At 43.7% G+C, this 24,225-nt stretch overlaps 1 protein-coding gene across 4 annotated transcripts in view; it reads right to left on the bottom strand.

The window, feature by feature from the left end:
- LOC117410207 (myocardin) overlaps positions 1-24,225 on the bottom strand; it is a 47,581-nt gene that overhangs the window by 23,063 nt on the left and 293 nt on the right. For 3 of the 4 annotated variants that reach the window (XM_059018374.1, XM_059018375.1, XM_059018372.1), the window contains exons 1-7: positions 23,348-24,225; positions 16,538-16,594; positions 15,128-15,177; positions 11,845-11,911; positions 8,285-8,604; positions 6,573-6,883; positions 4,000-4,141 (exon numbers count right to left, since the gene is read on the bottom strand). The exon at positions 23,348-24,225 is cut by the window's right edge. In XM_059018374.1, the coding sequence (XP_058874357.1) occupies positions 4,000-4,141; positions 6,573-6,883; positions 8,285-8,604; positions 11,845-11,911; positions 15,128-15,177; positions 16,538-16,594; positions 23,348-23,402 (1,002 nt within the window). In that variant the 5' untranslated portion in view covers positions 23,403-24,225. The remainder of the gene's footprint in view (positions 1-3,999; positions 4,142-6,572; positions 6,884-8,284; positions 8,605-11,844; positions 11,912-15,127; positions 15,178-16,537; positions 16,595-23,347) is intronic. The other variant, XM_059018373.1, reaches the window with a different exon arrangement.

Genomic DNA, 24,225 nt, shown 5'->3' with positions numbered 1-24,225 from the left:
GTAACCATTCTGCGTATCCTTGATAACACTGGGTCTCTTTCGGTAGCCTTGCTGACCTGTCTCACATCTAACGGGGACGTTGAGAGCCATTCCAATAAAAGAACTGTTTCGGTTGGCATTGGCACTTTTTGTGGGCCTTCTGGTAAAGGAAGTCTGCTCAGTGCATCTGCGTTGCCAAGGTCCTCCCCCGGTTTATATCGGAAACTGTAGTCATATGCAGCCAACGTTAGAGCCCAGCGCTGAATTCTAGCCGAGGCCATTGGGGGTATTGGTTTATTTTCATTGAACAAGCTCTGGAGAGGCTTGTGATCTGAATTTATTGTAAAATGTCTGCCCAGCAGATAGCAATGGAACCTTTTTACGCCAAAAATAACAGCCAGCCCTTCCTTCTCCAGTTGAGAATACTTTTTCTCGGCAGGTGCCAAAGAGCGTGATGCATAGCTTATGGGCCGCTCCGAACCATCCAACATCCTATGTGCAAGCACAGCTCCCAATCCATAAGGCGAAGCGTCACATGATAACACCAGGGCTTTCTTACAATCATAGTGCACCAGTACGTCTGAAGACTGCAGCAGAGCTTTTGCCTGCGTAAACGCCTTTGTCTGCTCCAAACCCCAATGCTACCGGACCTGTTTCTGCAACAGTTTATGCAATGGTGCTAAAACTGTGGACAGATTTGGCAAGAAACGTCCATAATAGTTGAGCAGGCCGAGAAAGGATTTTAGCTCAGTAACAGATTTTGGGGCTGGAGCTTCTGATATGGCTCTCACTTTCTCTTCCACGGGATGTAGACCGGCTGCGTCTATCTTATGTCCCAAATAGATGACTTCAGGAGCCTGGAAAACACACTTGTCTTTTTTTATACGCATTCCTGACTGTGAGAGCCTGTGTAACACTTCCTCTAAATTTGCAAGATGTTCCTGTTCAGTTCTGCCTGTAATGAGAATGTCATCAAGGTACACACACACACCCTGTATGCCCTGTAAGAGCGAATCCATTATTCTTTGAAAAATGCCAGGTGCTGCTGACACTCCAAAAGGCAAGCGGTTATAGCAAAACAGTCCCCGATGTGTGTTAATGGTCACATAAGGTTTGGATCCTTTGTCCAGTAGAATTTGCAGGTAAGCGTTGCTCAAATCAATTTTTGTAAATTTCTGTCCTCCTGCGAGCGTAGCATAAAGATCTTCAATCCTGGGAATGGGGTATGTATCTATCCTTGCCACTTGGTTAACTGTGACCTTGTAGTCCCCACATATACGTACACTGCCATCTGCTTTTAGGATTGGTACTATTGGGGCTGCCCACTCAGAAAACTGTACTGGTTCAATAACCCCTTCTGCTATCAATCGGTCCAGTTCTTGATCCACTTTGTCTTTCATGGCGTATGGGACTGGTCTCGGTTTGAAAAAACGTGGCCTAGCTGCTGGGTCCACCTGAATTTTTCCTGTCGTTCCCCTAAGTGTACCTAAACCACTTTGAAAGAGTTCGCTATGCTTCTCCAACAATGTTTGGTATCCTGCAGCTTGTGTCCAAAATAGCTCGGTCCAGTTTAGTTTCAACTGTTTTAACCAGTCCCGACCCAGCAGACTGGGGCCTTCCCCTTTAACTACAGTGAGTCGTAAATATATCTCTTGTCCTCGGTATTTAACCAAAACACTGATGGACCCCAGTATTGGAACTTGTTCCCCTGTATAGGTGCGTAGAACCACATCAGATGTGGTAAGTTCAGGTTTATTGTCCAAAGGCCAGTTTCTGTTGTAAGTTGATTCACTAATTATTGATACTGAAGCTCCAGTATCAATCTCCATGGTGGTTACTTGGTCATTTATAATAACCTCTACAGTGATTGGCTTTTCCCTCTGCTGCTTGCTTCTTACATTGAACATTGTATACACTTCACTTTCCTCCTCCACTACGTGCATCGATTCCTCCTTCCTGGGCTGTTTCCGTGTATCTTTCTTTTTACTACGACAGACTCTGGCAACATGGCCACGCTTTTTACAGGAGTAACACTCAGCATCTTTAAAATTACAGACATCAGGTGAGTGCTTACCCCCACATCTATAACATGGCAATTTGTGCTGGTTCTCTGAGTAACTGGTCTGTCTTCCTGATTTATCGTATGAAATCTCATTGACCGTACCTGTGTTTAACAGTAGAATGCCGCTTGTTGTAGCCTGTAGATCGGAAGTATTTTTTGCTGCAATTTCCATCCCTTGCGCAATATCCAGTGCCTTTCTGAAATCCAGCGTCGACTCTGACAGTAATCGGCGTTGTATGCGTTCATCGTTAATTCCACACACTAGTCTGTCTCTCAAACGGTCATTCAATGTGTCTCCGAACTCGCAATACTCTGAAAGTGCGCGGAGTTCCGCTACGAAACCAGCTACTGATATGCCTGGCTTGCGAGAACAACTATCAAATTTAAATCTCTGTATTATGGCTGATGGTTTCGGATTATAATGCTCTGTAAGAGCTGCCACGAGCTCGGCAAATGTTTTTTCACTAGGTTTAAGTGGAGCCACATAACTTCTCAAAAGGCTATACGTTTTAGCCCCGCACACACTAAGCAAGATTGCACGTTGCTTTTCAGTTTCTTTAATTTCATTTGCGATGAAATACTGGGACAGTCTCTCTGTATACTGAATCCAGTCCTCTTGTTCTGCCTTATATTCTTCAATTTTGCCGTATGCCGCCATTCTGTTTTTTTTTTTTGGAAACCTTCGGAGCAGTTTTATCCTCGTCGCCAATGTAAAGTATTCACGCCAGACGTGTTTAATAAGTGAACTCTTGTTTTTTTATTAAACCAGCCAAGCACCAGACCCCGTTCTCCAGACAAAACCTTTTTCATCCCGCTCCCGCCTTCTGCCCTTTGACCTCTCTAGCATACATTGCTTAAAGCTGTAACACTCCAATACTCTACAGTAGTAAACTAACACAGACCCCAAGAAGAGGCTGTGTGGTCCAGTGGTTAAAGAAAAGGGCTTGTAACCAGGAGGTCTCCAGTTCAAATCCCACCTCAGCCACTGACTCATTGTGTGACCCTGAGCAAGTCACTTAACCTCCTTGTGCTCCGTCTTTCGGGTGAGACGTAGTTGTAAGTGACTCTGCAGCTGATGCATAGTTCACACACCCTAGTCTCTGTAAGCCGCCTTGGATAAAGACGTCTGCTAAATAAACTAATAATAATAATAAAGAAGAAGGGATTATATTGTAGCGTCAAACTGAACAGGATTGTGGGGCTCACTCTGTCTGTCTGTCTGTCTGTCTGCAGCTTTAATGAAACTAAACTCTTTTCAGAATGTAGTAAACTAACACAGACCCCAAGAAGAGGCAGTGTGGTCCAGTGGTTAAAGAAAAGGGCTTGTAACCAGGAGGTCTCCAGTTCAAATCCCACCTCAGCCACTGACTCACTGTGTGACCCTGAGCAAGTCACTTAACCTCCTTGTGCTCCGTCTTTCGGGTGAGACGTAGTTGTAAGTGACTCTGCAGCTGATGCATAGTTCACACACCCTAGTCTCTGTAAGTCGCCTTGGATAAAGACGTCTGCTAAATAAACATATAATAATAATGATCAGAAATAGAGAGAGCTATCGTTAAGACATTTCTAACAGCTGAACCACAAGAAATGACCAGATTTAAAGTATGGGCGTAGGACCTTTGACATGCAGGACAAAATCTAAGGAATCCAGTAGCTCAAATTCCAAGGAGTTAGAATCAGAATCAATGTCAACATGAAGGTTAAAATCACCCAATAAAATAATCCTATCATATTTGACTGTCAATATAGATAGCAGATCCCCAAATTCCGTCAGAAATAGCGATTTGACTTGTGGTCGATAAATGATTACAATATGAACAGGTAATGTCAAGGTTAAAACTTCAAAATATGAATATCTTTCAACAATTTCCTCCCTAGGTAACCCCTCTCTCCTCTTTCCTCTCCCCTCTCTCCTCTCCCCTCCCCTCACTCCTATTTCTCGACTCTCCTTTGCTCACCGTGAGGTCATCGAGGTTGGAGGGGAGGGGCTCTGGTTTGGAGGCAGAGCCGGAGGCACTGGGGGCATGTCCTGGGGCGAGGGGGAGGGGCCGGGGACAGACTGTGGGCGTGGCTCCGGTGATGTTGAGAATCTGCTCACTACTGAGAGAGGAAGTGAAAGAGAGAGGGAGAGACAGGGGAAAGGGGGGGGAGGGAGAGATGGGGAGAAAATTGGAGGGAGAGAGAAGGGGTGAGTCGGGGGGGGGGGGGGGGGGTGTTGATATTGTATTATTTATTCGTGTTCAGTGTCATTCCTAGCACAGTTTTCTGGGTAATTCAAAGGGTTAAACTGCTTCTTGATTCCCATACACATACACAAGAACAAGCCCTGCCCTGGAGCAGCATAGAGCAGAGAGGACTCCCAGCACACACACTGCATACACACTGCCCTCCCAGCACACACACTGCCCTCCCAGCACACACACTGTACACACACTGCCCTCCCAGCACACACACTGCCCTCCCAGCACACACACTGCACACACACTGCCCTCCCAGCACACACACTGCCCTCCCAGCACACACACTGTACACACACTGCCCTCCCAGCACACACACTGCCCTCCCAGCACACACACTGCACACACACTGCCCTCCCAGCACACACACTGCCCTCCCAGCACACACACTGCACACACACTGCCCTCCCAGCACACACACTGCACACACACTGCCCTCCCTGCACACACACTGCCCTCCCTGCACACACACTGCACACACACTGCCCTCCCTGCACACACACTGCCCTCCCAGCACACACACTGCACACACACTGCCCTCCCAGCACACACACTGCACACACACTGCCCTCCCTGCACACACACTGCCCTCCCTGCACACACACTGCACACACACTGCCCTCCCTGCACACACACTGCCCTCCCAGCACACACACTGCACACACACTGCCCTCCCAGCACACACACTGCACACACACTGCCCTCCCAGCACACACACTGCACACACACTGCCCTCCCTGCACACACACTGCCCTCCCAGCACACACACTGCACACACACTGCCCTCCCTGCACACACACTGTACACACACTGCCCTCCCAGCACACACACTGCCCTCCCTGTACACACACTGCCCTCCCAGCACACACACTGCCCTCCCAGCACACACACTGCCCTCCCAGCACACACACTGTACACACACTGCCCTCCCAGCACACACACTGCCCTCCCAGCACACACACTGCCCTCCCAGCACACACACTGCCCTCCCAGCACACACACTGCCCTCCCAGCACACACACTGTACACACACTGCCCTCCCTGCACACACACTGCCCTCCCTGCACACACACTGCACACACACTGCCCTCCCTGCACACACACTGCCCTCCCAGCACACACACTGCACACACACTGCCCTCCCAGCACACACACTGCACACACACTGCCCTCCCTGCACACACACTGCCCTCCCAGCACACACACTGCACACACACTGCCCTCCCTGCACACACACTGCACACACACTGCCCTCCCTGCACACACACTGCCCTCCCAGCACACACACTGCACACACACTGCCCTCCCAGCACACACACTGCACACACACTGCCCTCCCAGCACACACACTGCACACACACTGCCCTCCCTGCACACACACTGCCCTCCCAGCACACACACTGCACACACACTGCCCTCCCAGCACACACACTGCCCTCCCTGCACACACACTGTACACACACTGCCCTCCCAGCACACACACTGCCCTCCCTGTACACACACTGCCCTCCCAGCACACACACTGCCCTCCCAGCACACACACTGCCCTCCCAGCACACACACTGTACACACACTGCCCTCCCAGCACACACACTGCCCTCCCAGCACACACACTGCCCTCCCAGCACACACACTGCCCTCCCTGCACACACACTGCCCTCCCTGCACACACACTGCCCTCCCAGCACACACACTGCCCTCCCAGCACACACACTGTACACACACTGCCCTCCCTGCACACACACTGCCCTCCCAGCACACACACTGCCCTCCCAGCACACACACTGTACACACACTGCCCTCCCTGCACACACACTGCCCTCCCAGCATACACACTGCCCTCCCTGCACACACACTGCCTTCCCAGCACACTCTGCCCTCCCAGCACACACACTGCCCTCCCAGCACACACACTGCATACACACTGCCCTCCCAGCACACACACTGCACACACACTGCCCTCCCAGCACACACACTGCCCTCCCTGCATACACACTGCCCTCCCAGCACACACACTGCACACACACTGCCCTCCGGTGGCCACTGTGTGTTACAGATCTGGATTCATTAAAGTTGCGTACACAGTCATCACACATTAATTTTCCATTGAATTGTAATGACACCCTATCACTGATCGACTGCAGTCCAGTCATGCATGTACTTGTAATTCAATCGTTATTCTTGTATTTTTTAATTACTGCAGCATAATTGTAACTGGAACTGGAATTGAACAAAACAGCTGGCTCTGCTGCAACTGTATTTGTAATTGCTGTAATCTCATTGTAATCTCTCACCTGCTGCTGATTCCCTGCTCTGTGGAAGCAGACCCGGCCCCCTGGCTCTGGCTCTGGTCCTGATCCAGGGTCTGTTGACTCAGAATCTGAAGCTGTAGAAACACCTGCTGCTGCTGGAGCAGACGGGAGTAGGCAGAGTCCATGGCGGAGGGGGCGTGTCCCTGCGTCCCGCCCATGGCCCCGCCCCCGGCCCCGCCCTTCTGGTCAGGAGGGATGTACTGGTGATATTTCAGCTTCCGGAGCTTCGGCTTCGAATCTTTCGACTTCTTGGAGCGGGGGGGCCGAAGGAGAGAGGATGGGGGAGAGGGGGCCTGACAGAGAGGGGTGATAGTGGGGGAGTGAGGGGGGGTTAGGATGAGAGAGGGAGGGAGAGAGTGAGAGGGGGAGTTAGGATGAGAGAGAGGGAGGGATATTTATCTTGCATCGTCATATATTAATACTACAAAGCAGGTGTCAGCTTCATGGCAGCAGTGTGGCGTAGTGGTGAGGGCTCTGGACTCTTGACTGGAGGGGTTGTGGGTTCAATCCCAGGTGGGGGACACTGCTGCTGTACCCTTGAGCAAGGTACTTTACCTAGATTGCTCCAGTAAAAACTCAACTGTATAAATGGGTAATTGTATGTAAAAATAATGTGATATCTTGTAACAGTTGTAAGTCGCCCTGGATAAGGGCATCTGCTAAGAAATAAATAATAATAATAATAATAATAATAATAATAATAATGTTGTTGAAGCTGACACCCTGGAATCCTTCAAGAAGCTGCTTGATGAGATTCTGGGATCAATAAGCTACTAACAACCAAACGAGCAAGATGGGCCGAATGGCCTCCTCTCATTTGTAAACTTCCTTATGTAATTCAATATGTTAATGTAACGTTATTCAGCAGGTTTCATTCCACTTTATGAAGCTCAATCAGTTCATTCTATATAGAGGGTGATGCTATACTTTTGCCCAGAGCTGCACATGGTGTATTTTGGATTTGGTTTTCTGTTGTGGTCTAGAGCTGCCAACCTCATTGGGACTGACTAATGACCGAATGTCTTTCTGAAATATTATTTGTTATTATTATTAGTTTATTTAGCAGACGCCTTTATCCAAGGCGACTTACAGAGACTAGGGTGTGTGAACTATGCATCAGCTGCAGAGTCACTTACAATTACGTCTCACCCGAAAGACGGAGCACAAGAAGGTGAAGTGACTTGCTCAGGGTCACACAGTGAGTCAATAGCTGAGGTGGGATTTGACCAAGCGGCTTCACCAACATGCTTCGGTAAACGCAATAGATTTCTTCACAATTCCTGACATTTAACATCCTACTTGATAAATGTCGACATTTACCGGTAAAACCTAAATTGACCAGATTCTGACTTATACCGTAACATCTAGAACACCACCTTCACTAGCATCACAAACTCCATCACTGCATCACTGCATCTCTCCTTGTCTCACTGCTGCCCTTGGCACACGCCTGCTCTCTGAACAGAAAACTGCGGGAGACGAGAGCAACTATGAGGGGATCCAGGCTGAAGTCCCATTGATTTTATTCTTGTTTTACTGTCCGAGGCGACATACAGGTGTTAAAGAGCAGTCCAGGGTTACAGTGCAAACACACTGTGTATTACCGTGTAGTTTACAGTAAGTGCATCCGACTGGAATATTGTGTGAAGCAGGATGCAACAAGCAGGGGGAGGGGTGGAGAAAGGGGGAGGTACCTTGGGTAGGAGGGGCGTCGGCGGCACAGACAGGAACATCCCATTGGCTCTCCCGGCTGTTGCCATGGAGTCGCTCTCCGAGAGGCTGGCTGTGATTGGCTGCGCACTGCTCTCGGTTGCCGAGAGCGACGAAGCGCTGCTGTGATTGGGTGCTGAGGGACAGGGGGCAGGGCCTGGGCAGGAGGAGCTCCGCGGGTGGTCAGCTGGTCGCCCCGGAGACACAGAGAGGCCCTGCGATTGGTCAGGAGATGTGGAGGCGGAAGAGCTGCTGATGTCATCATCAAAACTGTCAGAGGATGATTGTGGGAGATGTAGGCAAACTGAGAGAGAGAGAGAGAGAGAGAGAGAGAGAGAGAGAGAGAGAGAGAGAGAGGAGGGAGTGGAGAGAGAGAGAGAGAGAGAGAGAGAGAGAGAGAGAGAACATTTTAATTCTGCTAATTCTTTTTTGTAATCACAATATTAACTGAGAACTGAGACACACACAGAAGGGAGAGACACATAGAGACAGGGTAATTATAATCACACACACACTAAGACACACACACACACACTGAGACACACACACTAAGACACCACACACACACTAAGACACGCACACACACACAGACACACACTGAGACACGCACACACACACAGAGCGCATGTTGGGTATATACAAGAATCCAAAAACATTTTGTCAATGTCCATCACTTATATACAGTCAAACCTGCTCATGCGACCACCTTTAGTTAGCGACCTCCTGGTCTAAGTGACCACTTTAAATTCCTCCCAATGATATTTGTGCTTTTATTTAACTGTATTAAGTGACCACCTGTCTAACGCGACCAGCGACCACGATTCTCTACCCAGCAACCGACTCAAACCTGTATTAAGCACCCTTACACAGGGCTGCTGTTATAAGAATCTTTTAAGATGGTACGTCCTAAATTCAAAGGAATACGGTACCATTTTATCCATAATCATAATAATAATATAATATGCATGTATGTATATATGTGTTTTAGTTTTTATTGTTGTATCTGTTTGGCTTGTATCTGCATTATATATATATATATATATATATATATATATATATATATATATATATATATATATATATATATTATATATATATATATACATACAGTATATATATAATGTTATGGACCGATGTCGAAATCGGGCAGTTGCTGAAATGCCCGTGCAGTTTGTGAAGTGCCCAGCTGCGGTGGGCAGATGCAGAATTAGCTTCGAATGTTACCTCATTTCAGCATCTGCCCTGGCTGGTCAACTGCCCACAGCCACCCGGGCGAAGAACATTATTTTAACAGATACAGAATAATACAAACAGAGAATGAATTACGTTTGTTGCCTTTAAGAGCAAAAGCGCACCGTCACAATACAGTAATACAAGACCGATTTCTGAGCAGAGCTGCGTTGTTTGAATGAGAGATCATTCAATATCAGCAAGAGGCTAATAATCACAGTTAAGTTTAAACATGTAAAAGCCACCCAGTTACATATCGTTAACTCAATTAGCAATATTAATGAATCATTAATCAACAGCATAAAGTTTGTATTTCTTATTTAGAAACATGAACGACAACTTGACTCTGAAGAAAACGTTTTCTTATAAAAAAAAAGTTTTCGTTCTGTAGAAAATATTTTAAACAATCAAACATGTCTAACATTAGTTGACATCAGATCTCAGACAATTAGACCTTTGCCTCAGCATTTCATTCAGCACATAGCGTGTGCAGCATTACAGACTGGCATTGCGACATTGTTAAAGTCTGTAAGTTTGCAACATTGCAGCCTCGAAAACCACTGTTGGGCAGGTTAAAAACACACACGAAATACCGAATAATACAGAAATGATTACTAAAGCCATGGCAAAGTAAGAAAAATACGTTAGTCTCCTATGTAGGACTTTATATCTCCTACGTAGGGCTTCGTATCTCCTAATTAGGACTAAAAAGTCATATGTAGGAATTTGTGTGGTCTGTGTGGTCCAGTGGTCCAGTGGTTAAAGAAAAGGTTGTTAAAGAAAAGCTGTGTGGTCCAGTGGTTAAAGAAAAGGGCTTGTAACCAGGAGGTCCCCGGTTCAAATCCCACCTCAGCCACTGACTCATTGTGTGACCCTGAGCAAGTCACTTCACCTCCTTGTGCTCCGTCTTTCGGGTGAGACGTAGTTGTAAGTGACTCTGCAGCTGATGCATAGTTCACACACCCTAGTCTCTGTAAGTCGCCTTGGATAAAGGCGTCTGCTAAATAAACTAATAATAATAATAATTTAAAAGAATTAGGAGATAAAAAGTCCTATGTGGGAGATAACAAGTCCTAATTAGGAGAGTTTACTTTTTTTTTTCATTTGTATAGTCTGAAAAAGACTGTATAACATTAGTGTTTATTTTTAAATGATGGTCTGGTATGATGCACATTTTCACAGTACAACAGACTTGAGTTCGGTGATACCTGTGTCGCTGCTAGTTTAGTGTGTGTTATGAATAACCTACGCCAGCTCGATCAGAAAGCCTCCTGAAACAGAAATAAGTCCGTCTGTGACAAAATCTGGACGCCTGAGTGTCTCTCTGGTCTCTCAGTGACACCCATGCTTGACATAAGAAGATAAGAAAGTTTACAAACGAGAGGAGGCCATTCAGTCCATCTTGCTCGTTTGGTTGTTAGTAGCTTATTGATCCCAGAATCTCATCAAGCAGCTTCTTGAAGGATCCCAGGGTGTCAGCTTCATTACTGGGGAGTTGGTTCCAGACCCTCACAATTCTCTGTGTAAAAAAGTGCCTCCTGTTTTCTGTTCTGAATGCCCCTTTATCTAATCTCCATTTGTGACCCCTGGTCCTTGTTTCTTTTTTCAGGTCAAAAAAGTCCCCTGGGTCGACATTGACATTGTCTATATAGCAGGTAACAAAGCCCCTGTTACATGCTGAACAACAACTATTTGGATGGGAGGGGGGGAGCATTGGTTTGTTTCTTTTTTTGGGAGAGGGTTTCAGCTATTTATTTTTTTAAACAAGGTTTTCCAGAGTCCTGACATTTATAATATGTGCATTTTGTTTGCCGTGGGGACTCTTCTTTAGTTTGTGCTACTTACAAAACCAAAATCATTCTCAAAACAGTGTTGTCACTGTCCCTGTGGAACTGAGTGCTAGAAATGCATTTGAATGGCTTTCATTTGCCCCTGATGTCCTCCAAACCCAATTAAAATAACGGAAACAGTGATCAACCAGGGTTCCTACCATGCCACTGCCTGGCCTCGAGCACCAAACAGGGGAGTTTACCCTTTTTTTTATTTACCACTACACTACTGGTTCAGGCGCTGGTGTAGAGGCATGCTGAGAGCTGAAGTTCAGTGCAGAGGCACGTTGGGAGCTGTAGTTCGGTGCAGAGGCATGCTGGGAGCTGTAGTTTAGTGCAATGCATGCTGGGAGCTGTCGTTCAATGCAGTTTCATGTTGGGACCTGTAGTTTAGTGCATTGCATGCGGGGAGCTGTAGTTCAGTGCAGTGTGTGCTGGGAGCTGTAGTTCAGTGCAGTGTGTGCTGGGAGCTGTTGTTTCTGTACCTCTAGAGTCGGGGTCCGGGCCAGGGAGTCTCTGAGGGGTTTTGTGCTTCAGGAAATCATCAGGCGCCTGAGAGCAGAGATCAGATAGAGAATAATCAATACCTATAATCAATACCCAATAGTCAATACACCATAATTAATACTAAATAACCAATACCTAATAATCAATCATCAGGATTCTGAGAGCGGAGATGAAATAGAGAACAGTGCATGGGGTCGGGTGTGACATGAGAATTCAATGCACACCGAAGGGGAGGGATGTTACATAAACCCTGAGGGTGAATCCAAAGGACTTTATCCAAGTATCTCACCTTGTTGTGGGAGAGGCTTACTCTGCTCAGTGTGTGTCAGGGCGGTGTTATATCAGCTCAGGGTGGCACTGTGTGCTGGTGTTAATGAGAGCGTGTTTCCCTAACCCTTACTCTGCTCAGTGTGTGTCAGGGAGGTGTTATATCAGCTCAGGGTGGCACTGTGTGCTGGTGTTAATGAGCGCGTGTTTCCCTAACCCTTACTCTGCTCAGTGTGTGTCAGGGAGGTGTTATATCAGCTCAGGGTGGCACTGTGTGCTGGTGTTAATGAGAGCGTGTTTCCCTAACCCTTACTCTGCTCAGTGTGTGTCAGGGAGGTGTTATATCAGCTCAGGGTGGCACTGTGTGCTGGTGTTAATGAGAGCGTGTTTCCCTAACCCTTACTCTGCTCAGTGTGTGTCAGGGAGGTGTTATATCAGCTCAGGGTGGCACTGTGTGCTGGTGTTAATGAGAGCGTGTTTCCCTAACCCTTACTCTGCTCAGTGTGTGTCAGGGAGGTGTTATATCAGCTCAGGGTGGCACTGTGTGCTGGTGTTAATGAGAGCGTGTTTCCCTAACCCTTACTCTGCTCAGTGTGTGTCAGGGAGGTGTTATATCAGCTCAGGGTGGCACTGTGTGCTGGTGTTAATGAGAGCGTGTTTCCCTAACCCTTACTCTGCTCAGTGTGTGTCAGGGAGGTGTTATATCAGCTCAGGGTGGCACTGTGTGCTGGTGTTAATGAGAGCGTGTTTCCCTAACCCTTACTCTGCTCAGTGTGTGTCAGGGAGGTGTTATATCAGCTCAGGGTGGCACTGTGTGCTGGTGTTAATGAGCGCGTGTTTCCCTAACCCTTACTCTGCTCAGTGTGTGTCAGGGAGGTGTTATATCAGCTCTCTCTCAAGTGGTCCACCAGTCTGTTATGTTTATCCCTATCAGGATCAAAAATATGCGGCATCACATTTCGCTTTATGCTGATGTGTTGTTATACATTAAAAATGTTTCCCAATCGCGCCTTCATCTTCTAGATATTTTTAATGATTTCAGTGCACTATCTGGATATCTGCACTTATGCCTTTGAACGCTGCAATCAGAGATTGCCCTCAAACATACCGGAAGTTAAGCATTTTAAATATCTCGGTGTAGAAATCTATTAAAAATGAACACACTCCCACGCATCAATTTTTTTCAGTTTGATGTTCTCCTCTCTCTCCTCCTATTGGTTATTGGAATGAACTGCAAATTCATATGGAGAGGGAAGTGGCCACGTCTCAAATTCTCTACATTACATTGTGAGAAATCCTCAGGAGGACTGTCTTTACCAAACTTCAAATATTATTTTTGGTCATTCGTGGTGCGGCGATCATGGTGTGGCTCCATCCTAACATTCCTATTTCATTATTATTATTATTAGGGCAGCAGTGTGGAGTAGTGGTTAGGGCTCTGGACTCTGGACTCTTGACCGGAAGGTTGTGGGTTCAATCCCCAGTGGGGGACACTGCTGTTGTACCCTTGAGCAAGGTACTTTACCTAGATTGCTCCAGTAAAAAACCCAACTATATAAATGGGTAATTGTATGTAAAATAATGTGATGTCTGTATAATGTGAAATAATGTGATATCTTGTAACAATTGTAAGTTGCCCTGGATAAGGGCGTCTGCTAAGAAATAAATAATAATAATATTATTATTATTATTATTATTTATTTCTTAGCAGACGCCCTTATCCAGGGCGACTTACAATTGTTACACGATATCACATTATTTTTACATACAATTACCCGTTTATACAGTTGGGTTTTTACTGGAGCAATCTAGGTAAAGTACCTTGCTCAAAGTGCCCAAACACATAATATTTCTTCTTTGTTGCCATCTTTAAAAATTGATTCTTGCAAAGTTCTGAAACAAGCATTCATGGGTTATAGATGAGCGTTTGAAGGACTTGTGGTGAAATAACTGACTTGGAAATCGGTCTCCATCTGTTTTTTGCTGTGGTATAGAAACAGGTATTTTGTGCAATTTTGTGCAAAGTTCATGGCGACAGAGGAAAACTCAGTATCTCCATATAGACTTAAAGACTTGGTTTACTCTGGTATTCTCCTTAAGCAATGCAAATGACACTTTGCTCCCATATTCTGTTATTTTTTGTCAGTTTTTCGTTGAGTATCTGGAAAACTACAAAGCGGTGTGCAATTCAATATGTTAACAAGGGAAAATTATTCAGCAGCTTTCACTGGACTCTATGAAGCTGAGGGAGTTCATTCTATATAGAGGGGGTGGAATTCAATATGTTAACAAGGGAAAATTATTCAGCAGCTTTCACTGGACTCTATGAAGCTGAGGGAGTTCATCTCCATATAGACTTAAAGACTTGGTTTACTCTGGTATTCTCCTTAAGCAATGCAAATGACATTTTGCTCCTATAATCTGTTATTTGATTACAGTGTGGCGCCTGGTGGAAAAGCACACAAGACTTCAAACAAAATGGCATTCTCATTTGCCCAGTTTCCATAATTTTGCACTCTTATCATGCGGCCGTCCCTTTTCTTTTCCACGATGGAAGGATAGGGGGATTTACACTCTGGGGGATATTGCTAAAGATGACTGCCTTTGCACATTCCGAGAGCTACAACTGCGTTATAATTTAGCGGGTACTTTTTTATCTTCGTCTTCGTTCTGCGTGCCTATGGGGTTCCCTGGGGTACAGAACTGCCACCTCATGCCTTGCATGATATTCTCAACACAGGGAGTAAAACGCAGGGGCTGGGATCCACACTTTATAATCACCTAATAAGGGCCCCCTTGGGGGAAAATTGAAAATATGGGTAATTTTCCTTTGTTTTGTACTGATGTATTGTTTTATGTTCCAATAAAAATTTGATCACAAAAAAAATCAATACCCATAAATCAATACCCAGTAGTCAATGCCCAGTAATCAATATCCAGAAATCTTAGCTCCTTCTAGTTTTGAGGTTCTGATTGTGTTTGAAGAGGACTCACCTTTCCCCGCTCTCTCTCCCCCCTCACACCAAGAGAACCATTCGACAGAGCTGAAGAGAGAAACACAGTGAGAGAGAGAGAGAGAGAGAGAGAAAGAGAAAGAAAGAAAGAAAGAGAGGACAGGAGAGAGGAGAGAGGACATAAGAAAGGTTACAAACAAGAGGCCATTCATATAGACTCACAGACAGACAGACAGACAGACAGACACATATAGACTCACAGATAGACAGACAGACACATATAGACTCACAGACAGACAGACAGACTTGCAGACAAACTCACAGACAGGCTCAGAGATTCACAGACAGACTCAGTATCCCAAAGACTGGCCTTCAAATTCAGAAAGCAAAAGAGAAAGAAAGAAAGAAAGAAAGAAAGAAAGAAAGAAAGAAAGAGAAAGAAGTTCTGAAATCTGGACAGAGACACACAGACAGACAGACAGACAGACATACAGACTCACAGACAGACAGACTCTCAAACATAGATTCTCAGACAGACTCAGAAACACAGACAGACTCTCAGACTCACAGAAAGACTGGCTCTCAGACTCACAGATAGACTGAGACTCACAGACTCACTCACAGACAGACTCACAGACAGATAGACTCTCAGACTCAGAAAGAAAGACAGACAGACCAACAGACTATCAGACTCTCTCACAGATAGACTCTCAGACTCAGAAAGACAGACAGACAGACCAACAGACTCTCAGACTCTCTCACAGACTCACTCTCAGACTCACAGACACTCTCAGACTCTCTCACAGACAGACTCACAGACTCACTCTCAGACTCACAGACACTCTCAGACTCTCTCACAGACAGACTCACTCTCAGACTCACAGACACTCTCAGACTCTCTCACAGACAGACTCACTCTCAGACTCACAGACACTCTCAGACTCTCTCACAGACAGACTCAAAGACTCACTCTCAGACTCTCTCACAGACAGACTCACTCTCAGACTCACAGACTCACTCTCAGACTCTCTCACAGACAGACTCACAGACTCACTCTCAGACTCTCTCACAGACAGACTCACAGACTCACTCTCAGACTCTCTCACAGACAGACTCACAGACTCACTCTCAGACTCACAGACACTCTCAGACTCTCTCACAGACAGACTCACAGACTCACTCTCAGACTCACAGACATTCTCGGACTCTCTCACAGACAGACTCACAGACTCACTCTCAGACTCTCTCACAGACAGACTCACAGACTCACTCTCAGACTCACAGACACTCTCAGACTCTCTCACAGACAGACTCACAGACTCACTCTCAGACTCACAGACACTCTCAGACTCTCTCACAGACAGACTCACAGACTCACTCTCAGACTCTCTCACAGACAGACTCACAGACTCACTCTCAGACTCACAGACACTCTCAGACTCTCTCTCACCTGTATCAGAGCTGGCTTCATTCTGCTGCCTGCGATGTTGCATCCGGAGCTGCAGTACTGAAACACAAACCGCAGGGGTCAGCACTGAGAACCAAAACAGCTCACCAACTACAGCCACCCTTCTGGCAGTGAATGCAGGACACCTGGGATTGCTTCATGTTTAGCTGTTGACTGCTAACTGAAGCCATGCACAGCTCTGGACAAAAGTGTTGCATCACCTAGAATTATAGGATTGAGACATCATTATAAAAAAAACCTATATGAACATAATTTAGATCTTTTATTTAACATCATGTAATCAAAGAAACTACACAATGATATTGCAAAAGTCTACCGGAAGCCATAATAGTAGTACAGTAGTATTTGATGTCAGTTTTTCGTTGAGTATCTGGAAAACTACAAAGCGGTGTGCAATTCAATATGTTAACAAGGGAACATTATTCAGCAGCTTTCATTGGACTCTATGAAGCTGAGGGAGTTCATTCTATATAGAGGGGGTGGAATTCAATATGTTAACAAGGGAACATTATTCAACAGGTTTCATTCCACTTTATGAAGACACATTACTTAATTCTGTAGTGTGAGGATGCTTCACTTTTGGCCAGAGCTGTAGTTTACACACTGTAAAGTAACATATCCATGCTCTGAAGCTCATCCTTACAGTAGTGATTTAGCACCACAGGACTCCCCGTTTCAACAATATTATCTCTAGATTGTATGAACCACATTAGAACTCTTTTTAGCCAGCATTGGCAAAGCTGCACAGGAAATGGACAGTGTAGCCGTTTACCAGAGATCACAAAGACACTGAGAATAGACAAGACACACACCTGCAGCTCTGCACTCACACTAGCATCACCTGGAACTTTAGGGTTGAGACATAATTAAAAAAAAAAAAAATCTAATGTAGGAACATCATTTAGATATTTTATTTATCATCATGTAATCAAAGAAACTACAAAATGATATTGACAAAAACATCTACCGGAAGCCATAATAGTAGTCCAGTAGTATTTCATGTTAGATTTGGAATTGTCACATTATTTTTCAATTGTCAGTTTTTCATTATCTGGAAAACTATAAAGCAGTGTGTAATTCAATATGTTAATATAACATTATTCAGCAGGTTTCATTCGACTTTATAAAGCTAAATTAGAGACAGAGACAGACAAAGACACACACACGCGCACACACTGAGACATGCAGAGCAATGAGGGGTTAACTTGTATTTTGAGGTCAGGAATTCCCAGCATGCCTCAGGTGTGCTGAGTGTTGCGTTCTCTCTCTATTTTGGTCACCCCCTCCCCCCTCATACACACAGCTGCCTGCCTCCCTCTCTTTCACAGAGACTATAACATTTAAACGAAACTGAGTCAAGCAGACAAGCGTTTGTGCTCTAGTGGGCAGGATTTTCAAATCAATCTGTTAATGCTTTGAAATTTCTCATTAAAAAGCTTAATTGTCGCAGGTCACCTACATCACTTCCTGTCTCAATGACTAGAAAAGGGGGACTCGTTAAGCAAAATGCATGTTAACGAGATGAAGAAAACTGAATGGAAGCATAATTCGCTGTTCTGGAAACTACTAGCGTACAGGGAGATGGCTCTCCCACCAGCGAGCAGCAGCCAAATGGAAATGAAAACTAATGGGAATATCTATGTTCTATCTGCAGAATGTACATTTATTTAGAACACTTCACATATACAATGCTGATTTATGATTATCTGGCGTGTGGGGAAAAATTAGACAGCATGGATTTTAAAAAAGTCTCTGTATCGTCAGCGTCACAGCTGCGGCCTGTTCAATTTCTGTTTCATGGTGAGCTGTAGTCTTTCGTTAATTAAAACCTTCTTTTCCAAGGGCTAATGAACTCCTGATAAATTATGACAATTAACACGGTTTCGCTTTTAAATTCTCACGCAAACAAAAGAAATAGTCACAAGAAGCACTGCTCGTTAAGATGGTAACATTATTTAATTAATCAACATAATTCTGGAAATCACATTAGCATGATTATTTGATAACGAGATAGGCACAGACCGCTTGAAAATGCCAAAATGAATGCTACATATCAATTTGTTTATTAACACTGGGGTTATCATTTATGACCTTCTGAAAATCCTACCCAGTGTGTTTTAATGCCTTCATGTGACAGAAAGACAATGATTCTTGGTGGTAAATCTCTCTCTTGACCTGTGAGGGCGCCAAGTAACGGGAACAGAGTACCCTGGACTGTTTGGCCTGACACTTCATTCCCAGGGTTAAAAGGAAGTCGGTCATTTAGAAAGGGGGCGGAGCTTCGGTGCACTAACTCATCGACCCGGAAGGGAAATGATGTGGCAACCGCGGATTGGAGGAACGGCTGCAAACGTTTACCAAGGGGTCATGAGTGATGGTATAAATAGGGGACGAAGCGACGTGATCTGTTCCTTCATTTTGGTTAGAGAACAACCTGGAAGGACCTGTGATTTGTGTAAAGAAAACTGGGAGTGTTTTGTCTGTTGTGATTATTTAGACGGCTAAACACGATCCAGGAGCTGTCGCTAAAGGCCAGCACGAACCTGAACAACACTTCACTTAGTTTACACTAAAGAACGGTATTTTCACCACAAGCACTACAGCACGCACTGTGGACTGGTGTTCATGTTTGTGTTATGTGTGGGTGATTTAAAACAGGACTGTTATTATTTGAGGGCTGACCTGCAGATTACAAAGCAATACATGCCACTGTATTGAGTCTCATTGACATTGTTATTATTTACTGTTGTTAGCCATCAGGCATTTGGATCAGGGCAGCAGTGTGGAGTAGTGGTTAGGGCTCTGGACTCTTGACCGGAGGGTCGTGGGTTCAATCCCAGGTGGGGGACACTGCTGTTGTACCCTTGAGCAAGGTACTTTACCTAGATTGCTCTAGTAAAAACCCAACTGTATAAATGGGGAATTGTATGTAAAAATAATGTGATATCTTGTAACAATTGTAAGTCGCCCTGGATAAGGGTGTCTGCTAAGAAATAAATAATAATAATAATTACAAAATACCACCATTAAACAGCATTGCACCTGGATTATAAGTGTCTGTCTGTTAACTATTTTGCCACACTTCATCAGCCAGAACTTCAAACATTCACCCAGTCTGTTATATGATATAAATCTAACATGCTGGTTATTTTCTTTTTTAATTATTATGATTTCTAGACTGCATACTAGTGGAATGTGTGTGAGTCGACATCACCGGAGAATTCTGAGCTCCTCTAGAACGGAGAGGTGTCTTCTGGGTAATACTGTGTTACCATAGAGATGGATGGAGAGAGAGGAGAGTGCACAGCCAGTGCATCACCTGCACAGCTAACTGAAACAGACCACTAGATGGCGCAGGATGTTCTTAATATGAAGACTGGCTGATCCCGCCTGTGTTACACATGTCTATGACAGGCTTCTGTGCTCATCCATAAAAAATAAAAAAAATAGCTTGTCATGTTTTATGTTTTCTTATTTTTGTATACTGCAGTTATACAAATCTCTATCTATCTATATAATCTATCTATCTATACACACACACACACACATAGATATATATATATATATATATATATATATATATATATATATACTGTATATATATATATATATATAAAATGACACAGTAGTAGTCAAAAGTTTACATACCCCAATGGAAAGTAATAATTTCTAGAAACTTCTCGAAAACAAAGAATTTTAGCAAAAGTTTTGCTTTTGTGAATGAGGAAAAAAAAGTTACAAGAAATAGATGTCTACAATTCTTTATTTCAGCAATTAATAACCTCTTTTAAATGATTAGGATATTTGTCAATGAGCTTTTGGCATGATTCTTTAATGATTTTTAGCCATTCTTCAATGCAAAATTGTTCCAGTTCATTCAAATTCCGAGGACTTCTCTTGTGCGCAGCCTTCTTCAACTCATACCAAAGATTCTCAACCGGATTTAGATCGGGACTTTGACTAGGCCATTCCAGAACCTTGATTTGATTCTTCTTTAACCATTCTGAAGTAGATTTTGATGTGTGCTTTGGATCGTTGCCGTGTTGGAACATCCAGTTGCGCGTTTAACCAAGTTTTGTAGTGTAGGGTTTCAGATGATTGGCTAATATCTTTTGGTATGCTATGAAATCCATTTTACTGTGTACTGGAATTACATTTCCTGTGCCATTAGAGGAAAAACAGCCCCATAGATGGATATTACCACCTCCATGCTTGACAGTAGGTATGGTGTTCTTTTCTTTGTATGCCTCACCAGACTTTCTCCAAACGTAACGACTATCAGCATGACCAAATAGCTCGATTTTTGTTTCATCACTCCACAAAACCTTTGACCAGAACTCATATCCATCATTCAAATGTCGTTTTGCAAACTTTAAGCGATTGTCCTTGTGATGTTTTCCTAAGAGTGTCTTTTTCCTTGGCCTGCGATCATTGAGACCTTCACCATGCAATACTCAACCTATGATTGAAATGGAAACCCCAGTCCCACTTGCAGTTATTCACTTTGAATATCTCTGGCAGTCAATCTCTGATTGTTATTAACCTTCCTCACAATTCTTCTACATGTTCTTGGTGAAAGAACCTTCTTTCTTCCAGACCAAGGGAGGGTTGTGACAGTACCATGAGTCTTGAACTTCTTGATAATAGAAACAGTAGTTGAAATTGGGATACTCAAATGCTTGGAAATCTTCTTGTATCCTTCTCCAGCTTTACGACAATAAATAATTTTCTGCTTAAGGTCTTCAGATAGCTCTTTACTTTTTTCAATATTGACTTATTGGTAATGACAGCAATCATCCTAGGCCTAAACCTTTTATACTCTAAGAATGTTCACCTACAATCCAGCATTTTCTCAACTTTTCTAGAATTAGGTTCTGCATTATCACATTGAAATGTCTAGCACCTCGTAGACAATACTATCATAGCATCAGGGGGTATGAATACTTCTCATTTAGCATTTTTGCAAAAAGAAAATTGTTGACATATATTTCTTGTAACTTATTTTTCCTCATCCACAAAAGCAAAACTTTTGCTACAAAAGATTTTTCCTAAAATACTTTGTTTTTGAGAAATTCTAAATTTCCATTGGGGTGTGTAAACGTTTGACTACACTGTGTCTATACACAAGTTTTTTTGCTGAAAAGAGCCGACTTCCCAACGTCGCTGTGTGTTCAACACGCGTTTGCCAAGGGAAAGTGTGTTTGAAAACAAACAGCGCAGGTGCTGACAGGCTTGTGACGATTGCTAACTACACCGACTTAAATCCATGAGTGCGCTTGTTGTGATGTAATTTCCTGCATAGTTAATGCTCTCGTGTTCTTTCTATTTAGACCTCAGGCATCGTGGTATTGAGTCCATGCACTTAGTGATGCGTCTGCGTTGTATTGTTCTGTATTGAGTCCATGCACTTAGTGATGCGTCTGCGTTGTATTGTTCTGTATTGAGTCCATGCACTTAGTGATGCGTCTGTGTTGTATTATTCTGTATTGAGTCCATGCACTTAGTGATGCATCTGCGTTGTATTGTTCTGTATTGAGTCCATGCACTTAGTGATGCGTCTGCGTTGTATTATTCTGTATTGAGTCCATGCACTTAGTGATGCGTCTGCGTTGTATTATTCTGTATTGAGTCCATGCACTTAGTGATGCGTCTGCGTTGTATTGTTCTGTATTGAGTCCATGCACTTAGTGATGCGTCTGCGTTGTATTGTTCTGTATTGAGTCCATGCACTTAGTGATGCGTCTGCGTTGTATTGTTCTGTATTGAGTCCATGCACTTAGTGATGCGTCTGCGTTGTATTGTTCTGTATTGAGTCCATGCACTTAGTGATGCGTCTGCGTTGTATTGTTCTGTATTGAGTCCATGCACTTAGTGATGCGTCTGCGTTGTATTATTCTGTATTGAGTCCATGCACTTAGTGATGCGTCTGCGTTGTATTATTCTGTATTGAGTCCATGCACTTAGTGATGCGTCTGCGTTGTATTGTTCTGTATTGAGTCAATGCACTTAGTGATGCGTCTGCGTTGTATTGTTCTGTATTGAGTCCATGCACTTAGTGATGCGTCTGCGTTGTATTATTCTGTATTGAGTCCATGCACTTAGTGATGCGTCTGCGTTGTATTATTATTATTCGTAGTAGTATTTAATAATATTACTATTTGTTTATTTAGCAGACGCATTTATCCAAGGTGATTTACAGAGTCACTTACAATTACGTCTCACCCGAAAGACGGAGCACAAGGAGGTTAAGTGACTTGCTCAGGGTCACACAGTGAGTCAGTGGCTGAGGTGGGATTTGAACCGGGGACCTCCTGGTTACAAGCCCTTTTCTTTAACCACTGGACCACACAGCCTTATTAATTTATTATTAATACTACTACTAATAATAATAATAATAATAATAATAATAATAATAATAATAATAATAATAATACAACACATGTATTCATAAAAATAAAATTCATATATATATATATATATATATATATATATATATATATATATATATATATATATATATATGTATGAAGGAGCAGCAGTGTGGAGTAGTGTTTAGGGCTCTGGACTCTTGACCGGAGGGTCGTGGGTTCAATCCCAGGTGGGGGACACTGCTGCTGTACCCTTGAGCAAGGTACTTTACCTAGATTGCTCCAGTAAAAACCCAACTGTATAAATGGGTAATTGTATGTAAAAATAATGTAATATCTCGTAACAATTGTAAGTCGCCCAGGATAAGGGTGTCTGCTAAGAAAATAATATATATATATATAATATAAAGTATTTCCTTCTTACCGGAGCGGAACTTGTTGCGGATGAGGATGGATCGTTCAGAGGCGAGGAGCGTCATAGTGGCTGTGATGGCGAGCTGCGGCTCCACGCTGTAAACACTGACTGTCAGGGGCGAAATGTCGTTGAATTAAAAAGGTCTCTTCTGATGAAGTTGTCTCTCTCTCTTTCTTTCTTTAAGTTTCTCTCTGCTTCTTCACTTCGCTAGACCGATACAAACTCGAACCGAACTGGAGTCAGATTCGAGAATTAAAAAGGACTCGGCTATTACTGAATGATTACTAATCGGCTCCTGTTGCACTGGGAGTTTAACTGCGTAATGGAATCGAATTAACAACTTTATCACAGAGGGGCATACACATGCAATTTAAAACAATTAAAATAACATCAATCGTTAAATAAATAAATAAATAAGACATAGATACTGGACGTGTGTTCGTTTTTTGATTTTTTTTTTTTAATTTTGAATTTCTGGTTTTCAGGGAGACTATCCCGAGTCGTTTTCAGTTTCGAGAAGATTAAAAACCCACGTTGTTTAAGATTTCAAATTCAGAATGTGTCCCGTTTATTTCTTCATTTATTAAAAGTGAAACCACGAGGAAAGTCTTCCAGTTAAAACATCCCAGAACTTTATCCTGGTGTTGTTTGGAAACTTCGATGAATCCTCAAAAAAAAAAGTTAAACTTCTGAGAAAAAAGATTTGAAAAGTTATGAAGTTCCACAACTTTTCAAGATGAACGAACATATATAAATATCTATAACATAATAATGATATATTATTAAGAAAACAATATTTACAAAAATGTACACTTGATTTAAGGAAAGAAAAGCTCCGACTTGCTTAAAATTAAAAATGTAAAATAATTGGGTAGAACATTCTTTCT

The sequence above is a fragment of the Acipenser ruthenus genome, chromosome 59 (genome assembly GCF_902713425.1).
Source record: "Acipenser ruthenus chromosome 59, fAciRut3.2 maternal haplotype, whole genome shotgun sequence".
Taxonomy (NCBI): domain Eukaryota; kingdom Metazoa; phylum Chordata; class Actinopteri; order Acipenseriformes; family Acipenseridae; genus Acipenser; species Acipenser ruthenus.
Note: the sequence above shows the minus strand (reverse complement) of the source record. Positions and strands in the feature narration are given on the sequence as shown.